This window comes from Oncorhynchus masou, chromosome 31, assembly GCF_036934945.1.
Source record: "Oncorhynchus masou masou isolate Uvic2021 chromosome 31, UVic_Omas_1.1, whole genome shotgun sequence".
NCBI lineage: Eukaryota > Metazoa > Chordata > Actinopteri > Salmoniformes > Salmonidae > Oncorhynchus > Oncorhynchus masou.
Window position 1 is genome coordinate 38,541,838 of NC_088242.1, and position 24,501 is coordinate 38,566,338.

The 24,501-nt window shown below is 41.0% G+C and overlaps 1 protein-coding gene across 1 annotated transcript; it reads right to left on the bottom strand.

Moving 5' to 3' along the window:
* Positions 1 to 337: 337 nt before the first annotated feature.
* LOC135523922 (zinc finger protein 518A-like) lies at positions 338 to 24,298 on the bottom strand. The gene is made up of 2 exons (XM_064950945.1): positions 24,209 to 24,298; positions 338 to 7,835 (listed from the first exon to the last, which is right to left on the bottom strand). The coding sequence occupies exon 2, from the start codon at positions 7,815 to 7,817 to the stop codon at positions 3,435 to 3,437; it is 4,383 nt and encodes a 1,460-aa protein (XP_064807017.1). The 5' UTR covers positions 7,818 to 7,835; positions 24,209 to 24,298; the 3' UTR covers positions 338 to 3,434.
* Positions 24,299 to 24,501: the final 203 nt, after the last annotated feature.

The following is a 24,501-nucleotide window of genomic DNA, read 5'->3' on the forward strand; positions in this document are numbered from 1 at the left end:
CAAAACTGCCCCCCAGTCCCAAAGAAATTCAACAACAAACTTTCCAAACAAACAAAACCGAGCTTTTCCGCGTACAAAAGGAAGTGATGAGTGTCCTAAGATTTTTTTTAGGTGTTCTAAAACTATGAAGTCCATCCACACTAGCAAAAAGTTTTTTTTTTAAATACATTAAAAAAATGTATACACCTACCAATGACTCACAGCTATTTGTAAAATGTTGTTTAAATTCGTAAAATCTTTGAATATTTTTATTGATCAAATAGATGAATCTATTAATATGTGTTCCTGTGCCCAAAGAAACAACAAAACTAAATATTAGCAAAACACAAGACATTGGTTATTTTCCAAAGTACTTACATTTATTTGAGAAGAGAGAACCACAAGGAGGTGAATACAGTACAATAGTGTCAACCTGGTGCACAACAGTTTAGGCACTTTATTCTCAGGTAAAAAGATCTCGGCAACCTGTCTGACAGGGATATTAAAACTGGAAAAAAAAACTTTTTTTCCTAAGAAAGGAGAATTCCATAAAACTTAAGAGAATAACAATTATTTGGTCATTGAGTTTAGAGGTATTGTTGTGTCAAGGGGGAGGGGGCTAGTCTGTAACAAGCGTAATTTGTCAAATAAAACCGATTATACATGGTTCAAAAGAAAGTGTTAACAGGACTCACTCTACTACTACAAAACAAATGTATTGGAACATTGGAAATAAGAGGTGTTCAATTAGCATAAGATCAGAAACACAAACTTGAATGAAATGTACAAGGAAAGTAGCAAATCTGCTGGTGTGGTTGCTGCTTAAACTGTGATTTAGTCTTATTTTGTGCATGCTGTTTCACCAGTCTTTCATGAAGCCATATGGTATTATTTTGTAGGTCTATTAATTTTCAACTACTAGTACAATTTAACTAGTACAGCTTTGATCATGGGGAACATTTTCCTGCCCGCTAAACAGTACTAAATGTGCAAAAATGATCGTAAAGTTTCACTCATGCAATAATTAATCAGTTGAGATATTTCTGCATACTGAACACAGATGTGGAAATAAATGACAGTTACGAGAGCTAAAATCAACATAACTATGTTATGACTAATGCTAAAGTCAAGCACTGACAATTAAGATATTAGACACATGGGGTTGTGTTATCCTAAAAGAAGCTAAAACATCTGTCACCCCAGAAATAAAAACAGGTAAAATAGTGAAACAAACCGGGATGTATATAGGAAGTACTGTATGTAACTGCAAAAAAAAAAAAACTTTTCCACAAGGATGACCCATTTGTATACCTGTAAAACTATTTCTTCACAACTATTTCTGAACATAAAACAAACAATAATATGTGAATAGAACATGAATAACAAAAATAAGGGAATCAAAACACAAATTACCACAATGTTCTCTCAAACCTATGAAAAGATGATAAATGTAAAATAATTACTTACAGTTGAAGTCAGTTTACATACACCTTAGCCAAATATATTTAAACTCTGTAAAAATTCCCTGTTAAGGTCAGTTAAGATCACCACTTTATGTTAAGAATGTGAAATGTCAGAATAATAGGAGAGAATGATTTATTTCAGCTTTTATTTCTTTCGTCACAATCCCAGTGGGTCAGAAGTTTACATACACTCAATTAGTATTTGGTAGCATTGCCTTTAAATTGTTTAACTTGGGTAAAACGTTTTGGGTAGCCTTCCACAAGCTTCCCACAATAAGTTGGGTGAATTTTGGCCCAATCCTCCTGACAGACCTGGTGTAACTGAGTCAGGTTTGTAGGCCTCTCCTTGCTCGCACATGCCTTTTCAGTTCTGCCCACAAATTTTCTATGGGATTGAGGTCAGGGCTTTGTGATGGACACTCCAATACCTCGACTTTGATGTCCTTAAGCCATTTTGCCACAACATTGGAAGTATGCTTGGGGTCATATTCCATTTGGAAGACCCATTTGCGCCCAAGCTTTAACTTCCTGACTGATCTCTTGAGTTGTTGCTTCAATATATCCACATAATCTTCCTTCCTCATGAAGCCATCCATTTTGGGAAGTGCATCAGTCCCTCCAGTAGCAAAGAACCCCCACAACATGATGCTGCCTCCCCCGTGCTTCACGTTAGGGATGGTGTTCTTCGACTTGCAAGCGTCCCCCTTATTAATCAAAAACATAACGATGGTCATTATGGTCAAAATGTTTTGTTTTCAGACCAGAGGACATTTCTCCAAAAAGTACGATCTTTGTCCCTATGTGCAGTTGCAAACCGTAGTCTGTTTTTATGGCGGAGCATTGGCTTCTTCCTTGCTGAGCGGCCTTTCAGGTTGTCGGTATAGGACTTGTTTTACTGTGGACATAGATACTTTTGTACCCGTTTCCATCTTCACAAGGTCCTTTGCTGTTGTTCTGAGATTGATTTGCACTTTTTGCATCAAAGTACGTTCAGCTCTAGGAGACAGAACGTGTCTCCTTCCTGATCGGTATGACGGTTGCGTGGTCCCATGGTGTTTATACTTGCGTACTATTGTTTGTACAGATGAACGTGGTACCATCAGACATTTGGACATTGCTCCCAAGGATGAACCCGACTTGTGGAGGTCTACAATTACTTTGAGGTCTTGGCTGATTTCTTTTGTTTTTCCAATGATGTTAAGCAAAGAGGCACTGAATTTGAAGGTAGGCCTTGAAATACATCCACAGGTACACCTCCAATTGACTCAAATGATGTCAATTAGCCTATCAGAAGCTCCTAAAGTCATGACATAATTGTATTGCATTTTCCAAGCTGTTTAAAGGCACAGTCAGCTTAGTGTATGTATACTTCTGACCTACTGGAATTTTAATACAGTGAATTATAAATGAAATAATCTGTCTGTAAACAATTGTTGGAAAAATTACTTGTGTCATGCACAAAGTAGATGTCCTAACCAACTTGCCAAAACTGTAGTTTGTTTACAAGAAATGTGTGGAGTGGTTGAAAACAAGTTAATGACAACATGTTAATGACTCCAACCTAAGTGTATTTAAACTTCCAACTTCAACTGTATGTTACAAAGTTGAATCAGAGAATATGAAATCACCTGAGGAATTTGGTACATTTCTGAATACAAAAAAAAAAAATCTAGCAACATTGCTCCCTCAAATATATTCCATTACAGTGTGCCAAGTTTTCACAGTTCAATTCCATCTGTACAAACGAGTTTAAGTCATATTTACATAATCATATTAGAATATCTATACATACCAAAAGGTTTCAGGTTGTACCACACATCAGCCTCAAAAACGGTGACTCAAACATAGCTATTAGGGCATTTATGGGAATAGAAACTGCTGTAAGAATAAAGTATACTGATGAGTCATTTGAAAAATATACAACTTTAACCTCTCGATTTGTGCCACTCTATAGGATGGTATTTTGGATCATCCAGGGGCTATGTGACAGCTTTAAAATGGCTTATTCCAGTCTCTGGTTGCCTCCATGAGATGCCGTTGGCCGTGGCCTATCCACTCCTCTTGGTTGTTGAAGAGTCGACCACAAAACCAACAGGCAAACATTGATGACCTCTCTGCACATCTAGATAAGGACTTCACCACCTCGTACTTTTTCCTGCTAGTCTTTTTAAACTTCAGTTTTAACAGAAATCGCTCTCGGACTCGGCTTTCTGAAGGCCGAAGTCTCGACCCACAGCTTTGTGATGAGGGACATTTCACCTTGGAGCTTTTTCCCAGAAGTCCAGTCGGGCCTTGTTCAGAGAGAGCTTGAACTGTTTTTTGGGACAGTGCCACCTTGGAAACAGCACCTTTGTACTTGTTTGCAGACCTCATGATACTGGCCACTTCAGGAATGTCGGCATCGGGATGGTTGAGAACCACTACCGGCTGATTTCGTCGAGGGCATTTTATCTCCTGAAGTGAACTGAATGGGTACAGTCTCAGAGTCCTCTCTGCATCTTTGGGTACAGGCACCCAGAGCAAGGGAGCCCCTTTCTCAGTTACTGCCTTGCTTGAGAGCCTCCTCACTTTAGGCAAGTGCTCTGGGAGTTCATCAAACAATGCTTTCCTGTGTCTCTTCCTTTGACTTAGCTGGCGACTTGGCCTTGGGGTAAGGGGCGATTTATTCAGACCATCTATGCCCACTTGCTGCCTGACCCTACCTTGCATGTTGGATTGGGGGGACAGAAGATTTGAGAGCTTGGTGGCTGTGACAGGTTTGTGGGAGGCATTTTGTATGGGTACCAGTTTTTGCCCTCCAGTAGAGACATTATTTGATGACATCAGAAAACAGGGCATCTGTGTGGAATTTGTGGCCAGATAAATGGGCTTGTTGGCAGAGGAGTGTGAAGCACCAGCAAGAAATGTGCTACCATTGGCAGTTCTGACTATCTTATAAACAACTTTATTTCCTCGGTTTTCATTAGGTTGACCTTTCTGGTTCACAGACTTCCCATCAAGACTATTCAGAAGCATCCCTGACTTAGCTGGAGAAATATATCTAACTAAGAAGGCTTGTCGCCCAGTGTGCAATGCAGTTAATTTGTTCACCGAGTTCGCAGACATTGCCAAAACTGGACGGGACAAGAGTGGAGATTGAGACATTGAGCTTGCTAATTTGCTACCTGCAGTGTGGGGGGGCTGGGTTACAGGGACTGGTCTCTGTACTAAGTAACAAGTCTGCAGTGACTTTATGGTATTTTCTCCAGGAGAACTATGTGCTGCGTCTGACAACAGCATATTTCCCTTAAAATCTTTGCTGTTGACTAGGTAGTGGCTTGCACTAGTACTGGCTCCAGGCTGAATAGCAGATAACGGCATTGCACCTTTTTCACTAGCACCTAAAGTATGTCCTAGAATGCTGAACCTTCCACCATTGAGGGTGAGTGCCAACCCTGTGGTGTGATTCTGTATTTCAATTCCTGGCTTAACATAGGACACATTGATCTGAGGAGCAGAGCATTTGGTTATCAGCTTGAACCCTGTGTTGCCTTGGAGCTGCACAGGTACAGCAAACTGGTTCTCTGCAGTCTGTAAGAACATCTGTTGCTTTCCCTCTGCAGTTTTAAGGATCCTTAGCATAGTCTTAGGTGGCTTAACAGAATCATGGCTAGCAGCTGAGCAGCCTATTCTATCTTTTTCAAGCTGGTGGTTAATGATAGCATCTGAATGCTCCTCCAGTATGCGACCCAAGACGGCCAAACTATTTATGCTCCCTGTTGCCCTTTCTGACACAGGAACACTCTCCTCCTCCATTTTTACTGTAGTTTGGACTTGGTGTTTAGACCCAGAGTGTCCATGATTATCTATCTCAGCTGCCACTGGGGTGGTCAGATCTACAGTAGCTATGCACTCATCAACCTCAATGTCACCATCTGACACTCTTTCCATTGCAGTCTCAGTCTCTTCTGCAGACTCCACTTCCCCATTCCCCTCATCTGGAGGTTGTGGAGATGCAGCCAATGTCAAGCTCCATTCAGGCTCTTTCACCCAAACACTTTCATCCTCTGTCGAAAGCTCTGATGGAAGTTCACAAGGTTGTGTTGAGTTGGAGGAAATGCTTGATGTTTCCTTTGAGTAATTATGAAAACTAAACACCTCTTGGTTGGGAGAATTAAGATTTTCAGCATTAGCATCAGTCTCTTTGGAGTTGTCTGATTCAGCTGGGTGTGACTCCAGTTGGGGCATCAGATCTGGAGATAAAGTTTCAGTTTTAGTCTTAGTCGCTACACAGGAATTCATCTTATTGGCAGTAAAATCAAAAGGAACCACCTCCTTGATAATTGAATGAGTATTTTCAACAGTATCATCAGAAGGCAGGATGTCACCAGTCAAGGGTTCTGGGGCAGTCTTCTTAGGTTTGTCATTGGAGGGTAACGTCTCTCCATTGGGCACAGGGGATTTTTCAGTGATGGGGTCACTGATCTTATCAGCTGTAGCTGTATTCAGGTCACCAACTCTAAGCATACTGATAGTTTCTTCAGAGACTGGTTTGGGAAGCATGGTCTCATAAGCTGATTCAGAGGGCATGGTCTTATCTGTGACCATTTTGGCTGGAACGACCTCCACAGCAGTCACATTAGGGCTTGAATAAGCAGACATTTTGTCTCCCAACTCAGAATCATTCGACTGATTAGCAATTGATGATGTGTTGTTATTCAGTTTACCGTTCTGAATCGTGGAGTGATCTGACTCTTTGGTCATTGGAGAAACTGCCAAGGAAGGAATCTGTTCATCCTTAAACTTATGTTGTTCACCATTCCTCTGCTGCTCTGTGTGTTTTGCTTTCTGTGCTATTTTCTGTGGTAGTTTCTCCAGTATGGGCAACATCTCAATGCTAATGTCCTCTTCCTCTGGTTTCACTTGAACTGAAATTGCAGCATCTCGATCAGTCCCTGAGGGGCTTAGAACTGTCATGTAAGGGAAGTTAGTACTTAAATTCTCCCAATTTTCAGCCGAATCTGAGCATTGATTTCCATCGGAGGTAGCGTCTATAATTGGGCAGCCTCTCTCTTGCTCTCTACATAACAGTCTATTTTCTGCAGAGGGCTCAGGCTTTGCTGTTGGTATAACTTTGAGAACTAAATGCTTTTTGCCGTCAACCATTTTGAACCCCATTACTTTTGTAGTACAGTTAGGTGGAATAGAGATTTTATTTTTGACCATGAGAACAGTTAGTCCATTGGAGTTCGGGTTTAGGGTGTCAGCCCCATAACTGTCATCACTTTCCGGGGACTTAGGTGGTGGTATCGATGATACAGCCTGGGAGTCAAATTGTTGCTCGTTTTTAAGAGTCCCTTTGACCCGCTTCTTACAGTCCTGTTTCACACCCACAGCCCTTTCAAGGAACTGTTGGGTTTCCTCCAATGTTTTCTCTGGGTTCAACAACCTTCCATTTTGGTCAAGTAAACCTACTCCAGGAAGAGAATTCAGTTTGGACATCCACTGGGATTCCTTAGATTGACCACCTGCAGCTGGGCTTTTCTTCAGCAGGAGTTTTAATCCTGAAGAGGAGTTTGCCAGGGTATTGTTGCGGTCCTCCGTTGCTCTCCATTTATTTTTCTTGCCTGCTTCCTCACCATGGACAGTTACCATGTGCTTTGTGAGGTATTCTCTCCGTGCTGCCCCATATCCACAGACCTGACACGTGAAGGGGAAGGTACCCGAGTGGAGTTTTAGGTGCCTCTGGTGCTCACCTCGGCTGGAGCTCACATGTTGACATTTCACACATTTGAGCCGGCTCTCATTGTGATGATGGATGTGCTGAACAAATGTCCCTGCGTCAACTGTTGAAAACTCACATTTTTCGCAGTGAAAGTGGCCATTTTGGCTGTGAGACATGATATAGTGTCTAGTGAGCAGGAGGAGAGAGTACTGTACATCATCATTACAGATCTCGCATGTGACTAAAGTGTTCCTGTGCCCGATCCGATGGCGCTGAAGTGCAGGGAACTCATTTGTAACAAAGCCACACAAGTCACACGGATACGTCGGCAGGGTCCCCTTGTGGGCCCCTTGAAAATGTTTGAGGAGATCATTGGGGCTGTAGGTAGCGTCACCCTTACACTCTGAACACCCAAAACTAAGTATTTTCCCAGAGAAGACTGCACCTTGCTGTATTTTACATGGTGACTTAGATGCTTTTCTGGCTGTCTTGCGAATACCTGACTCTTCAACAGATGTTTCATCAGGGTCACATTGGTCACTATATGGCAACCCAGGAAATTTATCAAACTTCTGGCCGGTGTGGTCCTTTGCCAATTCCTTTTCTTCCTCAGCCTCCATGTCGTCATAGCTTTCAGCAGGATCATCCAGTGTTTTCAGGTCCTCTTCCATGCTTCAATATAGAGGCTCCTATGAACAAGAGAAGAATGTCACAAATATGCTATCTCGCGGCACAATACAATTTCTCACCACGGAATACATTTTTGATTAAACAGTCAGTCAATCAGAACTTGGGAATTCTGACTAACCTTGCAAATCAGGCATTGGTGTCAAAGGAGAAATTATGTGATGAATCAAATCAGAACTTTAGACACCCGACACATTTGAACAAGAAATTGAATTCAAGTTTGTAGGTGAAAATAAAGTGGTATTTATGCTTAAATCCCAAGACCCTCTATGGCAGGGATCATCAACCAGATTCAGCCGAGGGAGGGAACATAATCACAAATAATGTGTAGACTGAAAACATATTTAATATTTGACAAAAACAATTATTTCAATCCTTGCTTGCATTTGTATAGATCACATACACTAAATGGCCAAAAGTATGTGGACACGCCTTCAAATTTGTGGATTAGGATAGTTCAGTCACACGCGTTGCTGATAGGTGTATAAAATCAAGCACACAGCCATGCAATCTCCTTACACAAACATTGGCAGTAGAATGGCCTTAGTGAAGAGCTCAGTGACTATCAACATGACACAGTCACAGGATGCCACCATCCCAACAGTTAGTTTGTCAAATTTCTGCCCTGATAGAGCTGCCCCGACCAACTCTAAGTGCTGTTATTGTGAAGTGGTGCAACAACAGCTCAGCCGCGAAGTGGTAGGCCACACAAGCGCACAGAAAGGGACAGTGGAGTGCTGAAGCACGTAGTGCGTAAAAATCATCTGTCCTCGGTTGCATCACTTACTACCAAGCATCAAACTGCACCTGGAAGAAACGTCAGCACAAGACCTGTTCATCCGGAGCTTCATGATATGGGTTTCTATGGCCGAGCATTCACACAAACCTAAAGATCACCATGCGCAATGCCAAGCGTCGGCTGGAGTGGTGTAAAGCGCGCCACCACTGGACTCTGGAGCAGCGGAAACATGTTCACTGGAATGATGAATCACACTTCACAATCTGGCAGTCAGACAGAAGAATCTGGGTTTGGCAGATGCCAGGAGAACACTACCTGCACAAATCAAGGTCCATACATAAATGGTTTGTCGAGATTGATGTGGAAGAACTTGACCAGCCTGCAAAGAGACCTGACCTCCACCCCATCAAACACCTTTGGGATGAACTGGAACACCGACTGCAAGCCAGGCCTATTCTCCCAACATCAGTGCCCGACCTCACTAATGCAGTTGTTGCTGAATGGAAGCAAGATCCCGCAGCAATACTCCAACATCTAGTGGAAAGCCTTCCCAGAAGAGTAGAGGCTATGATAACAGCAAGGGGGGATTTTGGAATGAGATATTCAACAAGCAGGTGCCCACATACTTTTGGCCATGTAGTGTATTTCTCTATTATGCATGGGGATAGTATTATGTATGCATAGTATGTATATCAGCCCTCTGATTGCAAATTGTGCCGATCTGATCTGGGCCGGCTGCAGCTTAACTAGGTCTTTCCTTGCAGCACAGAACCACACAACTGGACAATAATCAACAAAACTAGTGCCTGCAAAACTTGCTTTCTGGAGTGTGGTGTCTTTATTACAGCTAAACCTCTTCCCATCTTTACAACCATTGAATCTATATGTTTTGACCATGAAAGTTTACAATGTAAAGGTAATGCCAAGTAATTTAGTCTACTCAACTTGTTCAACAGCCACACCATTCATTACCATATTCAGCTGAGGTCTAGAACTTAAGGAATGATTTGTACCAAATACAAAGCTTACTTTTAGAGATGTTCAGGACCAGTTTATTACTGGCCACCCATTCCAAATCAGACTGAAACTCTTTAACCTGTTGAGTGTAGGGGGCCGTATTTTGATGTTTGGATGAAAAACGTAACCAAATGACTGCCTATTTCTCAGGCCCAGAATCTAGAATATCCATATAATTGATTAGGATAGAAAACACTCTAAAGTTTCCAAAACTGTCAAAATATTGTCTGTGAGTATAACAGAACTGATATTGCAGGCGAAAACCTGAGGAAGATCCAACCAGGAAGTGCCTAAAATAAACTAATCTCAGAAAAATCTGGAACATTCTGTCCAAAGATTATGCAGAAAAAAGTACCCATGCTTGTGTCATTTCTAAATTAGACTACTGCAATGCTCTGCTTTCCGGCTACCAGGATAAACAATAAATAAACTCCAGTTCGTGCTAAACACGGCTGCTGAAATCTTGACTAGAACCCCAAAAAATGATCATATTACGCCAGTGCTAGCCTCTCTACACTGGCTTCCTGATGAGGCTAGGGCTGATTTAAAGGTTTTACTTCTAATCTACAAAGCATTACATGGGCTTGTTCCTACAGATCTTTCAGATTTGGTCCTCCCGTACATACCTATACATACGCTACGGTCACAAGATGCAGGCTTCTTTATTGCCCCTACAATTTCTAAGTAAACAGCTGGAGGCAGGGCTTTATCCTATAGAACTCCATTTTATGGAATGGTCTGCCTATCCATGTGAGAGACGCAGACTCGGTCTCAACATTTAAGTCTTTATTTAAGACTAATTTCCTCAGTAGGTCCAATGATTGAGTGTAGTCTGGCCCAGGAGTGTGGAGGTGAATGGAAAGTTACTGGAGCCTCAAACCGCCCTTGCTGTCTCTGCCTGGCCAGTTCCCCCGTCTCCACTAGAATTCTCAGCCTTAAACCCGATTACGGGGGCTGAGTGACTGGCTTACTTGTGCTCTTCCATGCCGTCCCTAGGTACGTCACTTGAATAGATTGAGTCACTGACGCGGTCTTCCTGTCTGGGTTGGCGCCGTGGGGGAGATCTTCGTGGGCTATATTCGGCCTCGTCTCAGGTAAGTTGGTGGTTGAAGATATCCTTCTAGTGGTGTGGGGGCTGTGCTTTGGCAAAGTGGGTGAGGGTGTATAATGCCTGTTTGGCCCTGTCTGGGGGTATCCTCAGACGGGGCCACAGTGTCTCCGACCCCTCGTCTCAAACTATTGCAGCATAAATACTAGAGGCTGTGATGGGGGGCTAGGGTCAGTCTGTTATATCTAGAGTATTTATCCTGTCTTATACGGTGTCCTGTGTGAATTTAAGTATGCTCTCTAATTCGCTCTCTCTTTCTCTTGGAGGACCTAAGCCCTAGGACCATGCCTCAGGACTACCTGGCCTGATGACTCCTTGCTGTCCCCAGTCCACTTGGTCGTGCTGCTGCTGCTCCAGTTTCAACTGTTCTGCCTGCAGCTATGGAACCCTGACCTGTTCACCCCTCATAGCCTGGTTCATCTCTACATTTCTTCCTAGGTTTCGGCCTTTCTAGGGAGTTTGTCCTAGTCACTGTGTTTCTACACCTGCATTGCTTGCTGTTTAGGCGTTTAAACTGGGTTTCTGTACAGCACTTTGTGACATCAGCTGATGTCAGAAGGGCTTTAGAAATACATTTTATTGATTGATCGGTGAGCAGGATCACTGGAGAGACAAGCAGTTGTGCTGTGCGATATGGCCAAAATCTCATATCCCGATATAGGTCATTTCATATCCCGATTACTATACAATTTGCATTTGGTACCTTGGGTTGAGTGTTAACACCAACTCACAAAACCTCAGTTTCTCAACAGTGTGAATTGGGGCCATGTCTTTGCAGATGTACGTTGTAACGGCAGCTGTTATCTCCTTCCATCTTCGTGATTCTTTGCCATATGGTGTGCCGCGGGCAAAAGCCTCTTGCAACGTTCTGAGTTGGGGGTATGTTTTGAGCCCTCAAATGTACTTTTTTCGGGTCTCATCTGTAGACTCTCTCCGTACTGTTCCACATGATTCTTGCGTAGGTGGTAAAAGAGGTTAGTGGTGTTTGAGTCTGTTGTGTGAACCGGCCTGTGGCATATTTTGCAGAGGACGGTTTTCTGGTTTGTGTCAGACTTCCATACCAGAACCACTTCCATGCGACCGAAGTAGCACCTCTTTTAGGTACGAGCTCCGTGTCTCTGTGCTCTGTCACATTCACTCTCCTCCATGTTTGTTTGTGCTGCAAATTTCCTTCCACACGAACGCAAAGCGTCGTCCAATTGACTAAAAATATTGCCGTAAGGAGTGTGATATGTGACAACAAAATAGATTATAGATATATTATGCTTCATCACACAATATATATCGTCATATCGCCCAGCCCTAAAAAGCAGTCCCAGCAACTGATGCCAACTGCGTCACGGGATCCAAACTAAGAAGCTAGGTAGCTAGCAAGAACTTTACAAATCACTTTCAAACAAACGTTCCAAACAAACAAAATTGAGCTCTTCCTCGTTCAACAGTTAGTGTTGCTTAGTACGGGAGGCTTACAGGGGTACCAACCTCTGAGGGCTCCCGAGTGGCGCAGCGGTCTAAGGCACTGCATCTCAGTGCTAGAGGCGTCACTACAGACCCTGGTTCAATTCCAGGCTGTATCAAAATTGGCTGTGATTGGGAGTCCAATAGGGCACAATTAGCCAGATTTGTCTGGGCTCGGGTTTGGCCGGGGTAGGACGTCATTGTAAATTAATTTGTTCTTAAATGTGACTTTAGTTTTCTAAATGACAAAATGTTTTTTTTTTACGTAAAGTTTATCCAGTAAACTTTGTGAGCACATACATCATGGAACACCCCTTTCCACAGAGTTAAAAGGACTCGTGACAATTTTAATTAGTTAAGATAACGCAGAGAGAGGATCCCACTGTTGACATGGATAAGAAATCTACAAACTAAAGACCAATTATTCAGACTGCAGCCGTTTAAATGCTTTAGTCTCTCAAGAACATTTCCGAATGGTACCCTGACGTATCCATTATAACAAGCTACTATGGAAGACTGATCTCTGGTGGACAAACCATAGACTTTCTGTTGACTGACTACCCAGCAGAAGGACCGGCGATAGCCGAGAGGGAAAACAATGGCATACACTCGTAAACATGTAAGTTGTAATTTATTTTAGAATGAGTGGTTGTTCATGTTCAAAGTATTAGCATTTCCATGACTGTAGGTATCAACTGTATTAAGTGTGTCCACTCAGTTTGCTACTCTTAAGCTGTCCCCACCCATTTCCTTTGTCTACCAAGCAGTCATACCGGTTTCGTCCACTAGGGATATTTTCTTTGTGTTATGCTCAGAGCCAATGTATGATCTACTGTGTGTTTATGTAATTCTGTAATTGATTAGTTAGTAAATAAATAACTTGTATATCACTGATTCACAATTTATGCTAGGGTTCGTGCAGCTATCCAAGGGTTAGCGACGATCAGGAATGAGACTGATGCGGTAATAATACATTAATATAAATCTGTAATCGATAAGGTATGAAAATATCTGAAGAGTTAATTTGGGAAATAGACTCTTTAAAAACATTTTCCCGTGGTGCCCTGACTTCCCAGTTAATTATAATTTACATAAATAGTTTAATCACGTAAGGAATATTTACACAGAGAATTGATTTGATAATATAACATCCTTCACATTTAATGATTGTCACACTAAGACAGTACTTAGCATGAGTTTGTAAGTAACAAAAAAAATCCCAGGACATAGACATATCTGATATGGGAAGAAAGCTTAAATTCTTGTTAATCTAACTGCACTGTCCAATTTACAGTAGATATTACACTGAAATAATACCATGCTATTGTTTGAGGAGAGGGCACAATTACAAATTTGAAAATGTATTAATAAACCAATTAGGCACATTTGGGCAGTATTGATACAACATTTTGAACAGATATGCAATGGTTCATTGGATCAGTCTAAAACTTTGCACATACACTGCTGCCATCTAGTGTCCAACATTTAAATTGCGCCTGGGCCTCTCTTGCATTTCAAAGATGGTTAAATAAATACATTTTAAAAAGGATCTCTGTACTTTGCTCCATTATTCTTTCCCTCAATCCTGACTAGTCTCCCAGTCCCTGATGCTGAAAAACATCCCCACAACATAATGCTACCAGCAGCATGCTTCACCGTAGGGGTGGTGCCAGGTTTCCTCCAGACGTGACGCTTGGCATTCAGGCCAAAGACTTCAATCTTGGATTCATCAGACCAGAGAAGATTGTTTCTCATGGTCAGGGTCCTTTAGGTGCCTTTTGGCAAACTCCAATCAGGCTGACGTGCCTTTTACTGAGGAGTGGCTTCTGTCTGGCCACTCTACTATAAATGCCTGATTGATGGAGTGAGATGGTTGTCCTTCTGGAAGGTTCTCCTATCTCCAAAGAGGAATTCTGGATCTCTGTCAGAGTGACCATCGGGTTCTTGATCACCTCCTTGACAAAGGCCCTTCTCCCCCGATTGCTCAGTTTGGCCAGGCAGCGAGCTCTAAGAAGAGTCTTGGTGGTTCCAAACTTCTTCCATACTGGGGACCTTCAATACTGCAGAACTGTTTTGGCACCCTTCCCCAGATCTATTCCTTCGACCTCATGGCTTGGCTTTTGCTAAGACATGCAGTGTCAACTGTGGGACCTTATATAGACAGGTGTGTGCCTTTCCAAATCATGTCAAATCAATTGAATTTACCACAGGTGGACTCCAATCAAGTTGCAGAAACATCAAGGATGAGCAATGGAAAAAATAATCCACCTGAGCTCAATTTCGAGTCTCATAGCAAAGGGTCTGAATACTTGTGAAAATAAGGTATTTAAGTTGATTATTTATACATTTGCTAAAACTTCTAAAAACGGTTTATGGAGTATTAGAATAAGGCTTTAATGTAACAAAATTTGGAAAAAGTCAAGGGGTCTGAATACTGAAAATGGCGGATTTGGGCAATAATAAGTGCCTATATTTGAACGTAGTGGCTGTACAGTAATATGCTATACATGACGTCAGAAATCTGGCTCTGCGCTTTACAGCGCTGTATGGGTTTTGACTGATGGCCTTTCTGACTTTAAGAAGTTGCCCCCATCCTCCCCGGTAATTGGGGAACTTTAGCAAATGTTTTGCTGTTCGAGTGAGGGAAACAGTAATTTTAAATTTTGTATTTTGAAAGATTTAATATTGCACTGCACATTTCCAAATCAAACTCATGTAATATACAGTGTCTACGTTTATGATCACTATGTTGAGGTACAGTTACAAGATGACATGGCATCATACCTTGGGTTGTTCTGAACAGAATGTATTTTTCTGTATTTTGAGAGTAATACATCTTGAAAACTGACATGTAAAACAGTTTGGGACTATTTCAACAATGGATTAATGATTCATGAATAAAATATATATTTTTGGGGTGGAAATTTGCCTTTACCTGTACCTCTTTGAATGTAAGTAAAGTATAGACAGGGGCAACGCTGTGATGGAATGCATTTTACTGACTGCTGTGCTCACTTACTCAAATATTGTCATGTTCTTAACCTCTCCTGAGTAGGGGGCAGTATTTTGACATCGGATGAAAAGTATGCTCAAAGTAAACTGCCTGTTCCTCAGGCCCAGAAGCTAGGATATTCATATAAAACACTAAAGTTTCTAAAACTGTTAAAATTGTCTGAGTATAACAGAACTGATATGACAGGCGAAACCCTGAGGACAAACCATCCCCCCCTACCTACCACTAATTTTCAATGGCTCACTTTTATTATGAGGCCAAGTCCTCCCAGATTGCAGTTCCTAGGGTTTCCACTAGATGTCAAGTCTTTAGAAAGAGTTTCAGGCTGGTTTTTGGAAAAATGAGCCAGAAATTGTAGTTTTTCAAAGTGGCTCCCATTTTGGCTGTAGTGTTTCCAAGCGCTTGGAAGAGAGTGCGTTCTTTGGTATTTTTCTCCGGTAAAGACAACAACGATTCTCTGTCTTAAATTTGATAGTTTATTTACGTAATAGGGTACCTAAGGTTTGATTATAAAAACTCTGTTTGACTTGTTTGGAAAACTTGATTAGAAACGTTTGGGATTCATATTGTATGCATTTTGATGGAGGGAAACTGGGTGGACAATTGACTGAAGCACGCCAGCTAAACTGAGTTTCTATGGATATAAAGAAGGACATTATAGAACAAAAGGAACATTTGTGATGTAACTGTGACCTTTTGGAGTGCCAACAGAAGACGATCAACAAAGGTAAGGCATTTTTATATCGCTATTTCTGACTTTGTCACACCTCCCTGGTTGAAATATGTTTTTCATGTGTTTGTATGCGGTGCGCTGTCCTCAGATAATTGCATGGCGTGCTTTTGCCATAAAGTATTTTTGAAATCTGACACAGCGGCTGGATTAACAAGAAGTTAGCATTATTTTATTGTATTACACTTTTACACTTTTTTGTTGTATTACACTTGTGATTTTATGAAATTACACTTGTGATTTTATGAAAGTTAAATATTTACAATACTGTAGTTTGAATTCCGAGCTCTGCAATTTCACAGGATGTTGGCCAGGTGGGACGCTACCGTCCCACCTGCCCATAAGAAATGTAGAGTCTATAAAGTGAATATTAATTCACTTCAAATTTTTAATTTCACGGTGTAATCACAACATCATAAAGGAACTCAAGTCCTTTTGTTCACCTGACCTAGAATTCCTTACTATCAAATACCAACTGCATTATCTTCCAAGAGAACTCTCTTCGATTAGACACAGCCGTGTATACTCTGCTACTCTAACTTCCGTGACGCATGCAAAGCCCTCACCCGCACTGCCTTCCGCAAATCTGACCATAGCTCAATTTTATTGTTCCCAGCCCATAGACAAACTAAAACAGGAAACTCCCGTGCTCAGGTCAAAAAACGCTGGTCCGACCAATCGGATTCCACACTTCAAGATTGCTTCAATCACACGTGGACTGGGATATGTTCCAGGTAGCCTTAAACAATAACATTGATGTATATGCTGACTTGGTGAGCGAGTTTATTAGCAAGTACATCGGAGATGTCGTACCCACTGTGAAACCTTTCCTAACCAGAAACAGTGGTGGCAGCATTCACGCAAAACTGAAAGCGCGAACCACCGCTTTTAATCATGGCAAGGAGACTGGATACATGGCCGAATACAAACAGTGGAGCTATTCCCTCCACAAAGCAATCAAACAAGCAAAGCCTCAGTATAGAGAAAGTAGTCGCAATTCAACAGCTCAAACACGAGACGTATGTGGTAGGGTTTACAGACAATCCCGGATTACAAAAAGAAAACCAGTCCCGTCGCGGACATTGACGTCTTGCTCCCAGACAAATTAAACAACTTGCTCGCTTTGAGGACAATACAGCGCTACGGACACGGCCAACTACCAAAGCCGGTGGGCTCTCCTTCACCGCAGCCAACCTGAGGAAAATATTTAAACGTGCGATCACTCGCAATGCTGCTTTGCTAGACGTCATCCCTGGCCGCGTCCTCAGAACATGTGCAGACCAGCTGCCTGGTGTGTTTACTGGCATAATCAATTCTTATCCAAGTCTGCTGTCCCCACATGTTTCAAGATGTCCCCCATTGTTCCTGTTCCCAAGAAAGCCAAGGTAACTAACTATCGCTCCATTGCACTCGCTTTGGTCATCATGAAGTGCTTTGAGAGACCAGTCAAGGATCATATCACCTCCACCCTACCCAGTCACCCAAGACCCACTCAAATTTGCTTACCTCCCCAGTATGTTCACAGATTATTAAATTGCCATCACACTGCCCTATCTGGACAAGAGGAATACCTAAGTCAGAATGGTGTTCATTGAATATAGCTCAGCATTCAACACCATAGTACGCTCCAAACTCGTCAAGCTTGAGTCCCTGGGTGTTGAGCCCACCCTGTGCAACTGGGTGAAGGTAGAAAACAACATCTCCACCCCACTGATCCTCAACACTGGGGCCCCACAAGGGTGCATTCTCAGCCCTCTACTGTACTCCCTGTTCACCCATGACTGCGTGGCCATGCACGCCTCCAACTAAATCATCAAGTTTGCAGGCGACACTACAGTGGTAGGCTTGATTACCAACAATGGCGAGACGGCCTACAGTGAGGCTACACTGCTATTCTGTAGGCGAGACGGTGTGTTATTATATTATAATTAAGTCTATGTTTTGATAGAGCAGTCTGACTGAGGGGTGGTAGGCAGCAGCAGGCTCGTAAGCATTCATTCAAACACCACTTTATTGAGAGGGGAACCTACGTTTCCACGGAGTGCATCTGCCCCAAGTCCCACCATCCACCCTTGTACCACACAGCCTGGGCCTAAAGTAACAGTGGTAGGGGGTTTGGAGTTGTTTTTTTTTAAAGTGGTAAGAGTCTGTATTTTTTTTCTCCAGATAGGTTGGTGTTAAACACCAACCTGTCTGCCACCACATCCAACTCACTGAAATGTTGTCGAAGTAGGCTACTATTTCTACATTTTGTGTCAGGCCGAGTCTGTACTTGAGAGGTTATCTACATTGTCAAAATCGCAATTTTTTTTTATTTTCACATTGTTACAGAAGTAAGAATCATTATCAACAAAATAGCCTAATGTGCGTGGGAGCATTATGAGATTTTTCTCGGAATCTTTCTCGATCTAACACTTATTGCATTTCCTGAATGGATGTCAAATATGTATTTTTACAATTTGTGTCACTTTGTAGGATGGGGCAGCATTTTCACTTTTGGATGAATCACGTGCCCAGAGTGAAATGCCTCCTACTCTGTCCCAGATGCTAATATATGCATATTATTATTACTATTGGATAGAAAAGTTTCTAAAACTGTTTGAATGATGTCTGAGTGTAACAGAACTCATATGGCAGGCGAAAACCGGAGAAAAATCCAACCAGGAAGTGGGAAATCTGAGGTTTGTAGTTTTTCAAAGCTTGGCCTACCGAATAAACAGTGTCTATGGAGTCAAGTTGCACTTCCTACAGCTTCCATTAGATGTCAACCGTTTTTAGAAACTTGCTTCAGGACGCTGCTATAAAGGAGGGGCTCATGAGACCTGTTTGAGTCAGTGGTCTGGCAGTGGCTCAGGCTCGTGACGCACACTCCCGACAGAGTTAGCTCTCGTTCCAGTGCTTCTCTTCAGACATAGGAATTCTCCAGTTGGAACATTATTGATGTTTTATGTTAAAAACATCCTAAAGATTGATTCCATTCATCGTTTGACTCGTTTCTACGACCTGTAACAGAACTTTCCAAGTTTTTGTCTGGCCGAAGTGCTCACGCATCATGAAGATGGATTACTGGGCTGAACACGATAACAACACGTGGCTATTTGGACATAAATGATGGAATTTATGGAACAAATCAGTCATTTATTGTCAATCTGGGATTCCTGGGAGTGCCTTCTGATGAAGATCAAAGGTAAGTTAATATTTATAGTGTTATTTCTAACTTCTGTTGACATCTGTTGGATATTTCTCTGGCTGGATTGGGCTCTGAGCGCCGTTCTCAGATTATGCTTTATCCGTAAAGTATTTTTGAAATCTGACAGTAGTTGCATTAAGGAGAAGTCTCTTTAATCTGTGAATAACACTTGTATCTTTTATCAATGTTTATTATGAGTATTTCTGCAGAATCACTGGATGTTTCGGAATTAAAACATTACTGCACGTAATGCGCCAATGTAAACTGAGATTTTTGGATATAAATATGCATATTAAAGAACAAAACATACATGTATTGTGTAAGATGATGTCCTATGAGTGTCATGAATGAAGATCAAAGGTTAGTGATTCATTTTATCTATTTCTGCTTTTTGTGAATCCTATCTTTGGCTGGAAAAATGACTGTGTTTTTTTGACTTGGCGGTGAAATAACATTATCATATATTGTGCTTTCGCTATAAAGCATTTTTGAAATCGGACACGATAGGTAGATTAACAAGAAGTTTTTCATTTGCTGTATTGGACTTGTTAAATGTGTGAAAGTAAAAAATTTCAAAAAGATATTTTTGAATTTCGCGCACTGCCTTTTCAGCGGAACGCCTGCGCTAGAAAGGATAACATCTAACTCTCTAGCAATAATTCTTGTGGACTTTCCTACAATCAGCACTCCAATTGCACGCTCCCTCAACTTGAGACATCTGTGGCATTGTGTGACAACTGCACATTTTAAAGTGGCCGATTATTGTCCCTAGTACAAGGTACACCTGTGTAACGATCATGGGGTTTTATTCAACTTCTTGATATGCTACACCTGTCAGGTGGATGGATTATCTTGGCAAAGGAGAAATGCTTACTAAGAGAGACAAACAAATATGTGCACAACTTGAGAAATAAGCTTTTTGTGCCTTTTGGAACATTTCTGGGATCTTTTATTTCAGTTCATGAAACATGGGACCAACACTTCATATGTTGCCTTTATATTTTGTTCAGTACAAAATAAAGCGAGCCTTGAATAATTCTTAAACCGTTCCATTTCTGCAATTGCACAATACTGTTTTTAAAGCGTTACAAGAAACAAAACATTACAGACTCTCTGGTACCTTTATAATTTATTTTGTGTTGACAATGCTCCAAACAGTCAGAAAAATAATTGTGCAGTCTAACAGCGCCTGTTTGGCACACACACGCGCAATCTTGATCTCCAGTATTTTCCACAAGTCGTCAAATTTATTCCACACATCTGACTTCCCCTTTACTTCCTGAGCAACCAATAAATAAACATTCCCCCGTTTCGAGCTTATCATGTTCCCTCCATCAATTTCACTATCACATGTGTTACGGTGTTGAGTTTGCTTTAACCATTTTGATGCGATTATGATATGCTATAGGTCATGCTCCATTGGTCACATGCTTGCGACGCATATATGTGTCACGTAAAGAGAGCAATGCTTTAGGGAATAGAGAAAGTTTTTCCAAAACAAATTAGGGATTTCGGTATCAGATATTTTCAGTCAGAAATGGCTGTAATTACGTTGCAGTTTCAGCAACAAGGACCGTGAAACACTTGATGTTCTGTGATTTTTTCGAAGAAGAAAACAATTATATTCAAGTCCGACCAAAACAAACAAATCAATTGCAGTCGGACTACCTCTAGTAATGTGTCTTAATTATTTAATCAAACAGTGCGCTTAAACCATCAGACAAGCTCAGTGAAAACACTTGATCTGATTAAAACACAGAGACATCCTATATAAGGACAAATAAGTTTAAAAATTTCAACCAAACAATTGGTCGAAGAAAAGACGACTCTTGGTCAACCAAGATTTTAATTTGTAATTCTTTTATTTATTTTTTTATTTATTTTTACTCTGGGACAGTCCTGAGTCTTAGTCTCAAATTGCCATACCTCCCTTGGAGGTCTGGAGAATTGTATATTGCATAAACGGTTTGAATGGTGTGCTGGCTCCCAGCAGCAAGACTTTGATGTTACATGTAAAAAATCCGCTTTGCGCACTGAGTGAAGCACTGATAGATACATTTTTGGAGGCACAGGCATAAAAGTTGGTCTAATTGACTAAAGTCAGCAAAGTGAGACTTTGTCAATGTTTCTTGGCTATTTACAAGGTTTTGTTCACAAGCTAGGTTGTTTTTCAATGTTATTTTGAATCTGTTGCTTCAACTGATAGCAAAGAGACATCTCTCTCACACGTACACTGAACCTTTTTGTCTCATGTGATACTTTGGTAAAAAGAAAAAATGAAATTGAGCAATATACCACATTTCTTCTTACTAATACATTTAATGTTTTGGAAACATTACAAAGCATGGTCAGTTTTTTTATGCATTTATGGTGAAAAAATATTTTGGCTGGTAGATTTTTCTCATCTACCTGCCACTGTGGCTGGTGAAACAAAAAGTGAATTTTAGGCCCTGCTGATAAAGTCAAACGTCACAACACATTCTAAACCGCTCTGGTGACAAACCAACTTTTTTCATTGTCTGCATTTGTCCAGATGGCTGCGCTTTGCTACCACCAAAAACAGTGAAGAATTTTGTAAAAAGCTAACTGTACACTGTTTAGCTAAGTTAATTAAATGTCATCAGGTAGCAAACGTCCTATCAGCTAGCTATCATTGTAAATTAAAAAGTCTCCAAATGCATTTGTAGATAACAGCCATGGAAGCAGCCTAGTTAAAAAAGGTTTAAAAAAAAACGAAACAAATAAAAATAAGGAAGAAGGTGTATTTGCTGGTACTGCTGGTATGTAGTTTTTTTTTAACCTGAAATGACGCTTTAGTCATAATAGCGTACTTGTTACTACGCAATAATCTATTGTTGTTTAGACAAAGATGTCTAATCTGACATACAAGTTATTTGCACATTTTAAGGTGAAGTGTTGATTATTTTAAGTGTTTAAACTTATTTTAAAGCTGCAATATGCAACTTGCATTATTTCTATGCTTCTCGTGATTAAGTTTAGTTTTAGTGTCTTTTACTTTCGGTTTGGTACACCAGCTTCACAATAGCTGAAACAACTTTTTGGTTATGGAAAATACATTTCACAGCAGTTTAGATGGTACAATGATTCTCTAATGTACACTATACTTGCTTGTTTTATCATAAACTGAAATTAGGCAAACCATTAACTTTTGCAACCAGGGAATGGCAGAGCGATTTCTGCATAGTGCACCTTTTAAGAGTTAAACTATTATTCCAAATGAACTAGTATCAATGTTGATTAATCACATATGACAAGATACCAGATTTTATACATGCCTTTTAAGTGCTCACAAAAATTGCTTAGTGCATATCCAACCCTTGTAATTTACAGTATGAAAATAACGAGACGACAACTAGGCTACAGGAGATGAGCATTACAAGTGTCATTTTATGAGGTTAATTCTATTTCATTCAGCAATGAATGTTACTTGGAAAATTAATGCAGTTGTTCCCATAGACAGTAAATGGTTGCGTTACATATCACTGACCCTGGATAAGATAGTGACTGGGCTAACACAGCTAACCTTTTATGTTAATAATATGCTGTTTTTATTAACATTTTGTTGGCTTTATAATCATGACAGAAATTTAACTTTAGCTAGTTATACATAGGAGGCTAACAAGGTTAGCTGACTTTCCTCAAAACGAACCTCATTGTGGCTAGCTACTTCTTGGCCCTGATGCTAGCCTTTAGAGCCAAATATCACTTCAGAAACGGCTAAAATTAAAAAATATTGATATGGCCAGCATTTTCAACCATTTCTCCCCTCTTGCTGCAGCTTTAGCGCATCTCAAAATAACAGAGTAAGGTAGTGAAATCCAGCGTGCTGCAAACAAACTGAAATGTTTTGTTACCAGTGTTTTGTAGACATTTTATTCCTCAAGCACTGTTTCTCCTATGGCACTAATCTGGTGAGCACCTTCGGAGATCTGCCAAGCAAGGCATTTGATTGGTTTGACATATTAGGTGGAGTCACTGATTTACACTACCTTGCGGGAACGGTTTGTTGTGAGCGACACGTTTTTCCAAACTGTGTTCAATAACGTTTTGCTCCCATTTGTGTGTGGCTTGAGGCAGTGAGTGAGGTATTTTATAGGGCAGTTGGAGCATTCAAGAGAACTGGGAACTTGGGAGAAAAAAAACTTGGTCAAATCATAAAGTGAGTGATCCCCCCTCAGTTGTCTTGAACCCACTGAAGTCAGAGAGTTTCAGATTCCCAGTTGTTTTGAACTGGACAAGTGACCATGCTGATATCTTCCCCATGGTGACATCTTCCCCAACCCCTACCCATTTTTCAACTGGTCGGTCATTCAGTATAGCACCGTTTTCATTAAATTGAACGTCTCAGAAGGTAAAAACATACTGAACGTAGCCCTGGTTGGCGAGGAGGCTAAGCTATCTACAGATGGGTTGGCTGACAATGTCACAAACAACGATGTGCGCGCTTCCATGTTGTGATTCTGGATGGCTTGATTACTAGCAAAATGTCAAGAAACTGTCATGTGGTATATCGTAAGTGGCTCGTTTCAAATTGCTATTGATACCATGTCTTGTTTTGACTGATTTCATGTCAATGCTAATAAGGCTAAAATTCTAGTTCAATAGCTAGCTAATCAACAACTGTACCGATGTATTTGAGAAACAACAAGTGGTCATTGTGCAAATGTATGTTTTCAATACACCGTGGAGACGAAATATAGTTTACACATTGTCAACAATCTAAGCCAACCTCCGTTTTGCCCCATGGTTGGGCGCATCTCATTTTTGTTGCTAAACAACCAAACCATCTATAGAGCCTCTACATGATCTAACTTTGAGAAACGTGGACGTATACAAAACCAGTGTAAGGAAGCATTAAACAATGTTTGTCTTGCGAATTCCCACTTTTCCAGATAACGTTACTTAACTAATCAACTTCATCCTTGATACTGACATAATTACTTTACGTTGCGACTTGTGTAAACGGTTATTGGAATACAAAAGAGCTTGCCCACACCCACTCGAGAAATAACACCTCATAATGGAAATATATGGCTAGAAATTAGACATTCTTGACCGCTAAAATTACAGTTAAAGGGGTTTATTATTGATTAATTTACCTTCCTTTTCTCTTTAGCCTTGCAGTTCAGCGATGGCGGCCATGACAGTTCCATCCGGGTACTCCGTTGCTGATTGACTGATGTTGGTGAGGCATCTAAAGCGGATGAATATGGATTACCTGCTAGACTCGATTCAAGAGCTGTTCGAGCATTTAGAAAATCATTTTTCTATGCGACCGACTGATTCAGAATAGGCAAATTCATATGAAGACAATGTTCAAAGGCCCGTGTTCCACATTCCATCTGTTTCGCTAAATTATCATGGTCGTGCTTCCCATCCGAAACAGTTCCTG

Excerpts from the sequence above, each read along its gene's own strand:
- LOC135523922 (XM_064950945.1), bottom strand. The coding sequence starts at position 7,817 with ATGGAAGAGGACCTGAAAACACTGGATGATCCTGCTGAAAGCTATGAC.